The sequence below is a fragment of the Ornithorhynchus anatinus genome, chromosome 21 (assembly GCF_004115215.2).
Source record: "Ornithorhynchus anatinus isolate Pmale09 chromosome 21, mOrnAna1.pri.v4, whole genome shotgun sequence".
Classification (NCBI taxonomy): domain Eukaryota; kingdom Metazoa; phylum Chordata; class Mammalia; order Monotremata; family Ornithorhynchidae; genus Ornithorhynchus; species Ornithorhynchus anatinus.
The window spans coordinates 13301316-13315993 of record NC_041748.1 but is presented as its reverse complement, the minus strand read 5'-3'; the positions used below and the strand labels follow the sequence as shown (position 1 = coordinate 13315993).

At 45.9% G+C, this 14678-nt stretch overlaps 1 protein-coding gene across 1 annotated transcript in view; it reads right to left on the bottom strand.

Moving 5' to 3' along the window:
- The window catches only part of KIF25 (kinesin family member 25), a 32270-nt gene extending 17895 nt beyond the window's left edge, over positions 1-14375 (bottom strand). Inside the window, 2 exon segments of the mRNA XM_039910076.1 lie at positions 13218-13285; positions 14103-14375. Of these exon segments, the coding sequence (XP_039766010.1) occupies positions 13218-13285; positions 14103-14375 (341 nt within the window).
- Between the last annotated feature and the right edge of the window lie 303 nt (positions 14376-14678).

The following is a 14678-nucleotide window of genomic DNA, read 5'->3' as shown; positions in this document are numbered from 1 at the left end:
GCAAGATGACAAAAATAATGCCAAGCTTGTGGCCTTTTCAAGTCAGGGACAATGGTGGTGCTGTGAACTGTGGTGGGAAGAGAGGATTAGGGAGAGAAGCTGAGGGGTTTACTTTGGACCTATTGAGTTTAAGGTAAAATCGGGACAATCTGTTATCAAATCCTGCCGGCCCCACCTTCACAACATCACTAAAATCCACCCTTTCCTCTCCATCCATACAGTTGCCATGTTAATACAATCACTCATCCTATCCTGCCTGTATTACTGCACCAGCGTTCTTGCTGACCTCCCAGCCTTCTGTCTCTCCCTCCACTCCAGGCCCCACTTCACTCTGCTGCCCGGATCATTTTCCTACAGAAATGTTCTGGACACGTCACATTGCTCCTCAAAAGACTCCAGCGGTTGCCCATCCACCTCCGTGTCAAACAAAAACTCCTCTCCATTGGCTTTAAAGCAGACCATCACCTTGCCCCCTCCTACCTCATCTCGTTTCGCTCCTTCTACAACCCAGCCCACCCACTCTGCTCTCCTGGTGCTAACCTCCTCACTGTGCCTCCAGCTCGCCTATCTCGCCCACATCCTGCTTCTGGCCTGGAAAGCCCTCCATCCTCTAATCCGATCAACAACCGCTCTCCTCCACTTAAAGTGCTCAGTAAATACGACTTAATGAATGAATGATATCTGTGGGAGATTGCAGAGCAGGAGAGAGGTGGTGACTAGCTAACATTACCTTAAATTCAAATTCTCCCCCCGCTCTGGGTAGCACACCACAAGCCAGTTGAAAAAAGAGAAGGCAGTGTGGAAATTATATTACTGAAACATCCGTATAATAACCTAAAATTTTGGATCAGAAATTGGGAAACCTCAAGGTCCCATGCCTATTTCAGTTGTAATCACTCTTTCTGGAAGCAAACAGCAGCATCTCCTAATGGATAAAGCACAAGCCTGGGAGCCCGAAGGCCTGGGCTCTAATCCGGGCTCCACCAATTGTCTGCTTGGGCAAGTCACCTAATTTCTCAGTGCTTCAGTTTTCTCAACTGTAAAATGGGGATTCAATACCTAGTCTTCCTCAAACTTAGTCCATGAGCTCCAGGGCAGACGGGGATTGAGACCAACCTGATTAACTCGCATCTACCCCAGCGCTTGGAAAAGTGCTTGACACATAATAAGCACCTAACAAGTACCTTTTTAAAAACAAAAAACAAAACTATTAAGCTGACAGCTTTTGCAATAACAAATGATGAGTCAGAGCTCTGTGGGTAGAATTAAATACAAGGTGAAATAAGCCTTGTTCATTAATTGATCAGTGGTATTTATTGAGCACTTACAGAGGGCTGTACTAAGCACTTGGGAAAGTACAATACAACAGAGTTAAAAGGCACGTAACAAGCTTACAGTCTTGAGCTAAGCTGTAGAACAGGGAGAAGTATATACAATCAAACTAAGTTTGGCTAGCATGCTTCAAATTGGAAAATGTCAGTATCCAGGGTGGGAATTCCAACTCTCCATGAGTTGGCGAAGCAGTTATCTCATGGTTACGCTGTTACTTTCACTAAGCCTAATACTATGCAACAATAAAAATCTGTTGATGGAATGACATCAGATTTTGGAGACAATCAGAGTACAGGTCAGACCAGGACATGCAGTAACCAGGCAAAATCTGCCCCTTTGCAATCTAAGTTCATCGGAAGACAACGAATATTCCCAACCAAAGTCAGTGTTGACAAGGTTTTGGGAACTAATAATAATAATAGAAGCCATTATGGTACTTGTTATGGGTTTACTATGTGCCAAGCACTGTGCTATGCACCGGGGTAGATACAAGTTGATGGGATTGGACACAGTCCCCATATGGGGCTCACACTCTTAATCCCCACTTTACAGATGAGGTAACTAAGGCCCAGAGAAGTGAAGTGACTCATCCAAGGTCACACAGCAGACAAGTGGCGGAGCTGAGATTAGAACCCAGGCCATCGGGTAATGATTCGCTTGGAATGATTTGCTGCTCTTTAGTGGTTCAAAAGGACAGTAGTATTCAATCATTCTATCAATTCAGTACATGAATTGATTTCCTTTGGAATTTTTTTTAATGATTTAGTGTTTGCAAAGTGATTTATCTCCTTTGAGCCCTGTGGAAACGTACGCTGCCCAAAGTACAACCCATGTAGAAAAGCTTTCACGCATGTACAAGTCACTTCAAAATTTCAAGCCAAAGAAGCTACAAAGAAGCTACAGTTCGGGATAGGACATTTAGATCAATTAAAAACAAACTGTTTAACAGGGAAGTGTCTTTGCATGTGCAGAATATCTAATTTTCACTTAATACTAGAGATACTGAGGGAATAGCACCAAAAATATCCAAGCTATACATGAAGCCAAGGAGCTTCAGCTGAATTCTTAGAGTGAGTTTTCAATGAGGTATGTGTAAAATTCAACTCTGTTGGGTCATCTCCTAGATTTTCACCCACTTCAGGAATTTTTCCTATGGCATTTGTTAAGCACTTTCTATATGCTAGGTACTGTACTAAGTGCTAGAAGAGAAAGATGATAATCAAGTGGGACACAATCACTTCAGTTTAGGGCTCAGACTTAATCCCCATTTTCAGATGAAGTAACTGAGGCCCAGAGAAGTGAAGTGACTTTCCCAAGGACACACAGAGAACAAGTGGCGGAGTTAGAATTAGAACTCGGATCCTCTTACTCCCAGATCTGTGCCTGTGCTTTATCCACTTAGGCCATGGTGCTTCTCGGTCAAGAATTCTGCTCATCATTCTGATCATTCTTTAGCAGGCCATGTTCTATCATTTATGATTGGAAAACACAGTTCACCTCTGAACTTACCATTCTCTCCATCTCCTAAAACTTTCTGAAATCACGTCTCCTCCAAGGCCTTCTTTGAGAAATTTCTGGCTCTCCAAATTATATAATACTTACATTTGTGGCGCTCTTGCCCTGTGCCACTATGGAGTTCAGACCAAATGGACGAAATGAGGTAATTGTTGCTTTTGGGTTTTGCAACCTCCAAGTTTGCAGAGAGAGATTACAATAATGGAATATTAATGTAAACAGGGTTGAAATTATTGCAGTAACTTTGTGGCTCCGGGGGGGCATGGATTAAGCCTAACCTCCCTTGCTTGATCCATCCTGCATTTTTTTTATGGCATCTTAATCAATCGATGGTATTTACTGAGCACTTCCTAGATGTAGAGCACTGTACTAAGCGCTTGGGAAAGGACAACAGAATTAACGGACACATTCCCTTCCCTTAATGAGCTCATGGACTAGAAGGAGAATCTTAAGCACCTACTATGGGCCAGGTACTGTATGAAGAACTGGGGTAGAGGCACGTTAATCGGGTTGGTCACGGTCCCTGTCCCACATGGGCCTCACAGTCTTAATCCCTGTTTTCCAGATGAAGTAACCGAGGTTCAGAGAAGTGAAGTGACTTGCCTAAGGTCACACAGCGGATGAGTGACGGAGCTGGGACTAGAACCCAGGTCCCTCTGACTCCCGGGTCCATGATCTATCCACAAGGCCATGCAGCTCCATACCCTCCACATCTGCATGCAAGATATGCTCCTGTGGTGGTGACTCTAACAGGTCCCCACACTCAGAGGATGGGGTAGGGACCCAGAAGATGGACTCCTAAGAATCCCTCCCTGAGGGAAGTTCAACTGAGGAGCTAGTAATGGTGTGAATTCAATAATAATAATAATAATGATGTTGGTATTTGTTAAGCGCTTACTATGTGCCTAGCACTGTTCTAAGCGCTGGGGTAGACATAGGGGAATCAGGTCGTCCCACGTGGGGCTCACAGTCTTAATCCCCATTTTACAGATGAGGGAACTGAGGCACAGAGAAGTTAAGTGACTCGCCCACAGTCACACAGCCGACAAGTGGCAGAGCTGGGATTCGAACTCATGAGCCCTGACTCCAAAGCCCATGCTCTTTCCACTGAGCCACGCTATTTAGGACTCAGCCAATCGGAGGGAAGGATTGGGAAGCAGCACGGCCTATACAGCACGGGCCTGGAAGTCGGAAGGACCTGGGTCTCATCCCGGCTCTGTCACTCGTCTGTTGTGTGACCTTGGGCAAGTCATTTCACTGCTCCGTGCCTCAGTTACCTCATCTGGAAAATGGGGATTAAGACTGTGAGCCCCATGTGGGAGATGGACTGTGTCCACCCCGATTTCCTTGCATCTACCCCAGTGCTTAAAAAGTACCTGGGACATAGGAAGGGCTTAACATATGTCATAAAAAGGGACCTATGGGAGCAGACAGTTGGAGAGATTGGTATGTGTTAAGTGCTCACTATATGGCAGGCACTGTACTAAGTGTTGCAATAGACACAAGTTTAATCAGGATGGATATACAGGACTCACAGTCTTAATCCTCATTTTGCAGACGAGTTAAGTGAGGCACAGGGATATTAGGTGATTTGCCCAAGGTCACTCAGCAGTCAAGTAGCTTAGCTGGGATTAGAACCCAGATCCTCTGACTCCCGGGCCCATGATCTTTCCACTAGACCACACTGCTTTCTAAACCACAACTCCTCTTTACCCTCCGGCCTCCCTGTGTCGACCACACGCTTGGCTGTGTTCTCCTTCAGCACTTTGATTCTCATCCCAGCCCCGATGTCCATCCACCTCCACTCAAACAAAAACTCCTCACCATTGGCTTTAAAGCAGTCTACCACCTTGCCCCCTCCTACCTCACCTCTCCTCTCTCCTACAACCCAGCCCGCACACTTCGCTCCTCTAGTGCTAACCCGCTCACTGTGCCTCCATCTCGTCTACTTTGCCTCCGACCCCTGGCCCACGTCCTGCCTCTGGCCTAGAATGCCCTCCCTCCTCAAATCCCACAGACAAATATTCTCCACCCTTCAAAGCTTTAAGGAAGGCATATCTCCTCCAAGAGGCCTTCCCAGACTAAACACCACTTTTGCTCATCTCCCACTCCCTTCTGCATCTCCCTGACTTGTTCCCTTTGCTCTTCTGCCCGCCCAGCCCCATAGCACTTGCATATATATATATATACATATATATAATCTGTAATTTTATTTATTTGTATTGATGACTGTCTCCCCCACTCTAGACTGTAAGCTCGTTGTGGACAGGAAATGTGACTACTAGTTGTTGAACTGTATTCTCCCAAATGGTTAGAACAGTGCTCTGCACACAGTAAGCGCTCAATAAATAGGATTGCGTGAATGAATGTACACATCCTTATAGACTTTTATTTCCCTTATATCTAATTTATTTTAATGTCCGTCTTCCCATGTAGACTGTTAACTCCTCATGGATGGGGGTCATGTCGATCAACCCTACCGTACTCTCCCAAGTCCTCAATACGGCACTCCACAAACCATCAATGCTCATTAAATGTTGTTGATTGATTGATAATACATGAAGCTGTGGGAAATTAGAGTTGATAAGCCAGTCGTCAGCACCCCTGATCGGACTCACTTGCCTGTCTCATTCCAGTATAATTACCTGGAAAACATTTATTACTCGACTTTTACCCGGTTCTCTGAGTCGAAGAAAAACAGCTTTCCTTCGACGCTGCATTCCGCGGTAAACAGATGAACTTTATTCTCGACTATCAAGCGTGAGCTTTTTCTCCTTTAACCCTGTTAACTGATTCACTGATAAAATCCTTTTTCAAGACAGATTATAAGATGCTGAATGGTGGAATTTTCTGTCTGAACTTCAACCAAATATTTTGACTTTTAGTAGTTCCATTAAAAAGTTGCTAAAACAGTAAACACTGTTTTGTATTTGCAAGAACCATATGGCCCAGTGTTTATAAAAATGAGTTATGCTGAGATGCTGAAAAAACATTGCTCAACAACTGCATTCTTGAGAGGATTTTTATTTTAACCCCTTGCTTTCTTGCTGACCAACACCATTCCTGGAACTCTGGGAGTAAGAATGAACACGTAGATTTTTCTCTCCTTTTTAAGTCAGTCTGCCCATTTCCTGCCCTGCCCTTCTGCCTATGAATGCTCTTGTTTTTAAGATTCAGTATAGCCCTACTAGTCAGAGTCTAGAGTTGGGAATGAAGAAAACTCAGTAATAGCTGGTGCTAGTATTACACAAATTAAATATTTTTGAAGCCAATAGGCTGTACTAAACAAGTGACCCCATAGACTGGAAGATCGTTTTGGGCAGGGAACGTGTCCAACCGTCTCTGTTGTATTATACTCTCCGAAGAGCTTAGTATGGTGCTCTGCACACGGTGGGGCTTAATAAATACCACTGATTAATGGTCATACTGATCTCAGCTCCTGTGCCTCGTTCTCGCCTGTCCCGCTGTCGACCCAGGGCCCACGTCTTACCGCTGTCCTGGAATGCCCTCCCTCCTCACCGCCGCCAAACTAACTCTCTTCTCCTCTTCAAAGCCCTACTGAGATCTCACCTCCTCCAGGAGGCCTTCCCAGACTGAGCCCCCTTTTCCTCTGCTCCTCCTCCCCTCCCCCCCCACCCTCTGCTCTTCTCCCTTCCCCTCCCCTCAGCACTCTGCTCATTTGAATACATTACCCTATTTATTTTGTTAATGAGGTGTAAATCTCCTTGATTCTATTTATCTTGATGATGATGTCTTGTTTTGTTTTGCTTTGCTCTCTGTCTCCCCCGTTCGGACCGTGAGCCCGACACTGGGCAGGGATTGTCTCTATCTGTTGCCAAATTGTTCATTCCAAGCACTTAGTACAGTTCTCTGCACATAGTAAGCGCTCAATAAATATTATTGAATGAATGAATCTTTGACTCTGCTCTCTCATTCACCCCACATCCAATCTGTCACCAAAACCTGCTAGTCTCACCTTCACAACATCACCATCATCCGCCCTTTCCTCCCCATCCAAACCGACCATCTTATCCCGACTGGATTACTGCATCAGCCTCCTTTCTGCTCTCCCAATGTCCTGTCTCTCCCCACGCCAGTCTATACTTCTCTCCGACGCCTGGATTATCCTTCTTCGGAAACGTTCTGGGCGCCCCCCTACTCAAAAGTCTCGAGTGGTTGCCGATCAACCATCGTATCAAGCAAAAACTCGTCACTATTGACTTCAAAGTTCTCCATCACCTTGTCCCCTCTTACCTCACCTTCCTTCTCTCCGTCTACATCCCAGCCCATACACTCCGCTCCTCCGGTGCTAACCTTCTCACTATGCCTCGTTCTCACCTGTCCTGCTGTCAACCCCTGGCCCATGTCCTACCTCTGGCCTGGAATGCCCTCCCTCCTCAAATCCACCAATCACACTTTCCCCCTTCAAAGCCCTAATTAAAGCTCACCTCCAGACTAAACCCTCCCCTTTCCTCAGCTCCTCCTCCCCGCCAACTCCTCAACTCGTTTTTTGCTCCCTCTGCTCTATCCCCGTCCCCACCCCACAGCACTTGTGTATATATGTACATATATATAATTCTATTGATTTATATTAATGTCTGTTTACTGGTTTTGCTGCCTGCCTCCTTCCTTCTAGACTGTGAGCCCGTTGTGGGCAGGGATTGTCTCTCTTCGTTGCTGAATTGTACTTTCCAAGGGTGTAGTAGCGTCTGCACACAGTAAGCACTCAGTAAATATGACTGACTGAATGAAAACTCTATGGATGCACATACCAGAATGACTTTTACACAGAAGAGAGGATGTTCTGAAGGGGGTGTTTCCAGGGAGTTTCTGTGGGTCAGAAACGACTCGACGGCATTTGGAGATGAGGAATCCAGCCGGGAAGCCTACTGTGGGCAGGGAACGTATCTACCAACTCTATTATACTGTTATATTGTACTTGCCCAAGTGCTTAGTACAGTGCTCTGCCTATAGTAAGCGCTCAATTAATATGATCGATTTGTTATTGATTCCTACTCTTGAGGAGCTTACGAACTAATGAGGAAGAAAGGCAGGCACAGGTTTTATACACACAGTGGGACCCAAGGGGGAAACAGATTCGACCGGTAGCAGCCAAATCAAACCGATAAACAATGCATGGAGTTTATGCATTAATTTACCCCAAAGTGCGTTCAGATGGCTCCAAGACCTGGCCTATTATAGAAGAAGAGGGAGACTTGAAACAGAGAACGATCCTGTACTGGGACAAGCCGATTAACACAGTAAGGATTTCTCCTTAAATGCAGCGTGGTAAAGTGCATTGGTCACGAATCAATCCTTCCCACTCACCCTGGTCATGGTTCAATCGTTTCATAAGAGTAGGCTCTTGATGCCGGGAGCATGATCTTGAAAAATGAAGGGCGATTCTCTATGCCAGAGAGACTGATATCCCCACAAAGGAATCAAACTGATTGAGACAACCAAGACTTTGCTTGCTTTTAAATTAACTGAATCAAGACTAGAAAAATAGCGGGGTAAGATGAAATTCCCCAGATGAAATCTTTTCGCTTAATCTTATTTTCTTTCTTTTTTTTATGATAATTGCTAAGACTTACTATGTGCCCAGTGCTATATTTAGTCCAAGCAAATCGAGTTGGATACCGTCCCTGTCCCACATGGGGCTCAAAGTCTTAACCCCATTTTACAGATGAGGTAACTGAGGCCCAGTGAAGTGACTCGCCCACGGTTATACAGAGGACAAGTGGTGGAGGCGGGATTAGAATCCAGTGACTTCTGACTCCCAGGCCCGTGCTCTATCCACTAGGCCAAGCTGCTTCTCTTTGGTTATTTCAACAAGGAGCTTCTTTTTAACAAATAAGCTCTTCAACAGGGTCCTCTCTTCCTCATTACATTCCCAAAGCTTACTCCTCCCAATTGTCTGTTCAGTCAACCGATGAATGGTAGTTGAGAAGCAGCGTGGCTCAGTGGAAAGAGCACGGGCTTTGGAGTCAGGGCTCATGAGTTCGAATCCCAGCTCTGCTACTTGTCGGCTGTGTGACTGTGGGCAAGTCACTTCACTTCTCCGGGCCTCAGTTCCCTCATCTGTAAAATGGGGATGAAGACTGTGAGCCCCACGTGGGACAACCTGATTTCCCCTATGTCTACCCCAGCGCTTAGAACAGTGCTCGGCACATAGTAAGCGCTTAACAAATACCAACATTATTATTATTAGTTATGGAGTACTTTCTGTGTGCAAAGCACTTTACTAAGCGCTTTGGAGAGAAGACTGAAAAAGAGTTGGTTGACACGGTCAAAAACTATTTGAAATGATGGAGGGAAAGACCCCTCCACTGAAATCACCAAAAAAAGAATTAATGACACTTTCTTTCAAAATGCAGATTAAGACTGTGAGCCCCAAATGGGACAGGGACTGTGTCCAACCCAATTTCCTTGTATCCGCCCTGACACTTAGAACAGGCCCTGGCACATAGTAAGAGCTTAACAAAAACCACAGTTATCATCGTCATCATTATCATTGTTTGAATTTTAAAAGCGAATTGTCATTGGCAGTAATTGAAAGAAAACTCTAATTCTAGTGCAGGGTGAAGATAAGAGGAAGAAGAACTGTGGTATTTGTTAAGCACTTACTATGTGGCAAGCATTGTACTGAGCTCTTAAGAAAAGCAGTTCGGACACAGTCCCTGTCCTATATGGGGTCTCGGCCCTGGAGGAGGGGAAACTGCATGGTCTACTGGAAAGGGCCGGGGTCTGGGAATCAGAGGACTTGCCTTCTAACCCTAGCTCGGCCACTTGTCTTCTGCGTAGTAACCTTCGGCGAATCACTTCATTTCTCTAGGCATCAGTTTCCTCAACTGTCAAGTGGGGATTTAATACCTGTCTTCCCTCTTAGACTGTGAGCCCCATGTGGGACAGGGACTGTGTCCAACCCAATTAACTTATATCTACCCCAGTTCTTAGAACAGAACTTGACACATATGAAGTGCTTAACAGATACAATAACAAAAAGCCCAACAAATATTGAATCCCATTTTACAGATGAGGAATCTGAGGCCCAGTAATGGGCCTGGCCCAAGGTCCCACAGCGGGCAAGTGGCAGAGCTGGGATTAGAACCCAGGCCTCTCAATTCCCAAGTCTGGGCTCTTTCCACTTGGCCACATGGCTTCTCTGACCATGCTTGTCTGTCTGGCTAGAAAGAGATTGCAATGCTGGAAGAGAATATTGTGCACGTGGGAAGCAGCTTGGTCCGGGGAAAGAGCCCCAGCCTGGAAGTCAGGGTGATCAGCCCAATTAGCTTGTATCTACCCCAGAGCTTAGTAGAGTTGCAAGCACATAGTGAGCATTTAACAAGTATTATTTAAAATAAAAAGGCACGCAAGAGTTTCTCTCTGGAGGCCCCTTGCAGTCAGTCTCCCACCCTCTTGGGTGAAATCACACCATTGGAAGGGCTAACTTTGAACCAGGGGCGAGGTCTACTCCTAGTCTTACAGAGTAGGAATGTTGTATTGTACTCTCCCAAATGCTTAGTACAGTGCTCTGCACACAGTAAGCGTTCAATAAATACGATTGAATGAATATACGGAAAACAGGGAGTTCCCATAATATGAAGCAGGGCAGAGGTGTGAGCTTTTCATTTTGAGCATGGGGGAAGGAAGAGGACAGACATTTTAAGGGGGATGGAAACTGGGCAAACAGACCAGAAAGCCATCCTTGGAAGGTGGTTTCAGCTTTAAGAGTCTCAGAGCATCACCGATATGAGCAAGGGTGAGAAAACTCAGCAAGCTCAGAAAACTGTCAGGGTGATCATCCCACGCCACCCCCGGGGGAGTGGGTACTTCCAAAACAGGTGATATTCTTGCAGTTTATGGAGAGTTAGTGTGGTTTCTGGGCAGTGTGGGAGGCTGTAACACCTGGAGATATTTCTCCACCTCTTGGTTAGAAACAGATGTTCCGTCAAAAGAACTATTGTTTAACCAGCCGGGAAAGGGAGGACCCTTGGGCCAACGTGGCACGGAACGCTGCCAGGAGAGATAATGAGCGCTGCCCAACTATCGCACTTGAACCTGGCGAAAATGACTTCACTCACTGCCAGATGAGTCTGACGAAAGAGACCAACAGCATTCAAACGCCCTTAAAAATCCTGAGGAGAAATCTGTCAAGCTGGGCAGTAAGTGGGAAGCGGCACGGCCTAGTGGATAGAGCACGAGCCTGGGAGTCAGAGTGTGACCTTGGGAGAATCACTTCACTTCTCTGTACCTCAGTTATCTCATCTGTAAAATGGAGATTAAGACTGTAAGCGCCATGAGGAACAGGGACTGTATCTTGGTGCCTCGGTGATCTCATCTATAAAATGAGGATTCTATACCTTTTCTCCCAACTACTTAGATTGTAAACCTAATGAAGGACAGAATTGTTAGATTGAAACCTGATTATCTTATATCTACCCCAGCGCTTACTACACTGCATGGCACATACCAAAAACTTGATTATTAGTATTATTATCAATAATAATTAGAACATCTGAAACCAACCAATGGTATTACTGTCTATCTCAGACCCTTCTGTTTATGGCCCAGTAGGACCCTGGCAACCAGGCCAGGAAAGGAAATTTTCAAACCCGCAATGTTTTCTAACAAGAGGCACAAGGCCAGGCCATAAACAACAATAATAATAATTGTGGTATTTGCTAAGTGCTTACTATGTGCCAAGCACTGTTCTAAGTGCTGGTGTAGATACAAGCTAATCAGGTTGGATACAGTCCCTGTCCCACGTGGGGCTCACAGTCTTCATCTCCATTTTACTGATGAGGTAACTGAGGCACAGAGAAGTTAAGTCACTTACCCAAGGTCACACAGCAGACACGTGGCAGAGCCGGGATCAGAACCCACGTCCTCTCACTTCCAGGCCCGTGCTCTTTCCACTAGGCCACGCTGCTTCTCAAATTAATATGGATGGAGGAAGACCCGAAAACGGTTCAAGCATTTTGGAGATGATAAAATGTGGACTCAATCAAAGAGCCGCAGCTTGGCCTAGAGGATAGAGCCTGGGCCCGGGAGACAGAAGGACCTGAGTTCTAATCCCGGCTCCGCCACCTGTCTGCTGTGTGACCTCGGGCAAGTCACTCCACTTCTCTGAGCCTCGGTTCCCTCAGCTGCAAAATGGAGATTAAGAGAGTGAGTCCTTTGTGGTTCACAGAGACTGTGTCCAACCCAATTATCTTGTATCTAGTCCGGTGTTCACAACAGTGCCTGGCACATAGTAAGCACTTAACAAAAACAACAATTATTACTATTACTATTAGCGATGATAATAATGGGATTTATGGAGAACTTATTGTGTGCAGAGCTCTGTACCAAGCATTTAGAAGAAAACACTCTAACAGGATTGGCAAACGTTTCCCGCCCACAAGGAGCTTACAGTCTAGAGGATTATAGACGTTTACAAGAAAGGAAAGAATGCTGAGTTCGTAATAGCCCAAATCCTGAATTTCAGCTCTAGTCACACCTTGATTTCCCATCAGATCTCATGGCAGGTTGGCGTCCTTCTGGGCTCGATTGGGGTCCTTCCTATTTTCTTATTTTTTTTCAGGGTATTTATTACGCACTTACTATGTGCCAGGGACTCTACTAAGCATTGAGGTAGATAACGCTAATCAGACCGGTCACAGTCCATGTCCCACATGGGGCTCACTGTCTTAATCCTCATTTACAGGTGAGCGCTTACTGTGTGCAGAGCACTGTACCGAGTGCTTGGGAGAGGTCAAAACAACAGAATTGGTGGACGTGTTCCGTGCCTGCAACGAGTTTACATACGACCAAAACTTTCCTTCCTACCCAAAACCTCTCCTTTACCTAACTTCCCCACCACCACCCTCCCCATCTCTCAAGCCCAAAACCTTCGTATATCCTAAACCTCTCCCCCGTTCAACCCCCATATTCAATCTGGCGTTAAATTTCACTGGTTCTTCCTCCGCAACATTTTCTGAATCCACTCCTTCCAAACTGCCACCATCCTGATCCAGGAACTTGTCATATCTTAGCTTGAACTCCCGCATCAGCCTCCTTTCTGGCCTCCCTGCCTCCAATCCAACCCATATTTCATTCAGTTGCCCAGAGCATTTTTCTCTGTAAGCATTTTTAATCAACACCACCGATTGTTCTGGGCACACATCTCCCCACTTTTCAAAACACTGCCCATTTTTCACTGTTATCAAGCAAAACCTCCTGGCCACGGGCTTTAAGGGATTCAGTTAACTCTCCTTCTCCTACTTAGCCACTTCCTTGTGCCACGACACCGTCAGGGCTTGCTGCAGAACGGGTTTTCCTAAGCCACAACAATGCCCTAAAGCCAATCCGATTATAACGTCACCTACCTTTCAAACTGGAACATCTTATCAACGGAGGCGTGGCCGGGACGATTCCATCTCACTAAGACCTTTTCCTAGTGGGGAAAAGAAAAACAAGCAGTGAAAACCACTGGTATCAATGAAGTCAACAGAAAAGGAAAAGTTACACCACGTTGGTTCTGCTAGGGCAGAGGAATCAACAACACTCACAAGACAAATGGTTTGGATGGTCTAGAATTTTCATTTTGAGAATAGCTGATGTTGGATAAAACGTTGAAGAAAGGAGGTTGAGTTTCCCGGCCATCCCTGTTGAGCATCATTTTCTTGGAAGCTGTCATGAAGCGGCGTGGCTCAGTAGAAAGAGCCTGGGTTTGGGAGTCAGGGGTCATGGGTTCTAATCCCGGCTCTGCCACTTGTCAGCTGTGTGACCGTGGGCAAGTCACTTAACTTCTCTGTGCCTCGGTTCCCTCATCTGTAAAATGGGGATTAAGACTGTGAGCCTCACGTGGGACAACCTTATTACCCTGTATCTACCCCAGTGCTTAGAACAGTGCACATAGTAAGTGCTTAACAAATACCAGCATTATTATTATTATTATTATCATCATTAAGAACTTGAGCCCCATTTGGGACATGGACTCTGTCCGATCTGATTACCCCAGTGCTTAGTACAGTGCCTGGGATACAGTAGCTTAAATACCATCATTATGATTATTATCACAGAACTCAGTAGCTTTTAAGTTGTCCACCCACGAGTTATTCTTATTTTGGTAACAATCAAACAGAAAACCAGTTCAAACCAGCTTTCCCAAGCTCAAATACATCCCCCACCGTGCTCTGTACTTTCCTGCAGGGTTCCTTTCTGCTGGTCCTTTCCCGTCTTCTTTCAGGGTCTCCCGGTTCTAGACTCACCCTTCCCAAGTCCTTCAGATGCCAGGGAGGCTCTCTGCTCTTTCTTCCCCTTAGGAGCAAGGGCCTCATTCCTCCGGAATCCGATCTCTGGACCCTGAACCCCCAGGATATCTTATTCGGGATCCTCTCCGCTTCCGCCCTGTGTCCTGGGCCTGTCCAGGGGTCACAGCAATGAGGCTTCCCTGCATCCTGATCCTTCAGGAACACAGCTTCAACCCTCTGGCCTCCAAAATGGCCAACTCCCTGTCTCCCTTTAGGACTTTCTTTATCCATCCCTCCGTGGCGTAGCGGACAGAGCACGGACCTGGGAGACAGAAGGTCATGGGTTCTAATCCCGACTCTGCCACTTGTTTGCCGTGTGGCCTCGGGCAAGTCGCTTCACTTCTCGGTTACCTAATCTGTAAAATGTGGATTGAGACTGTGAGCCCCACATGGGACAGAGACTGCGTCCAACCCAATTTGCTTGTATCCACCCCAGCGCTTAGTACAGTGCCTAGTACACAATAAGCACTTAAAAAATAAAACAATTCTAATTATTACAATGATACCATAGCAGCATGGCTTAATGGATAGAGC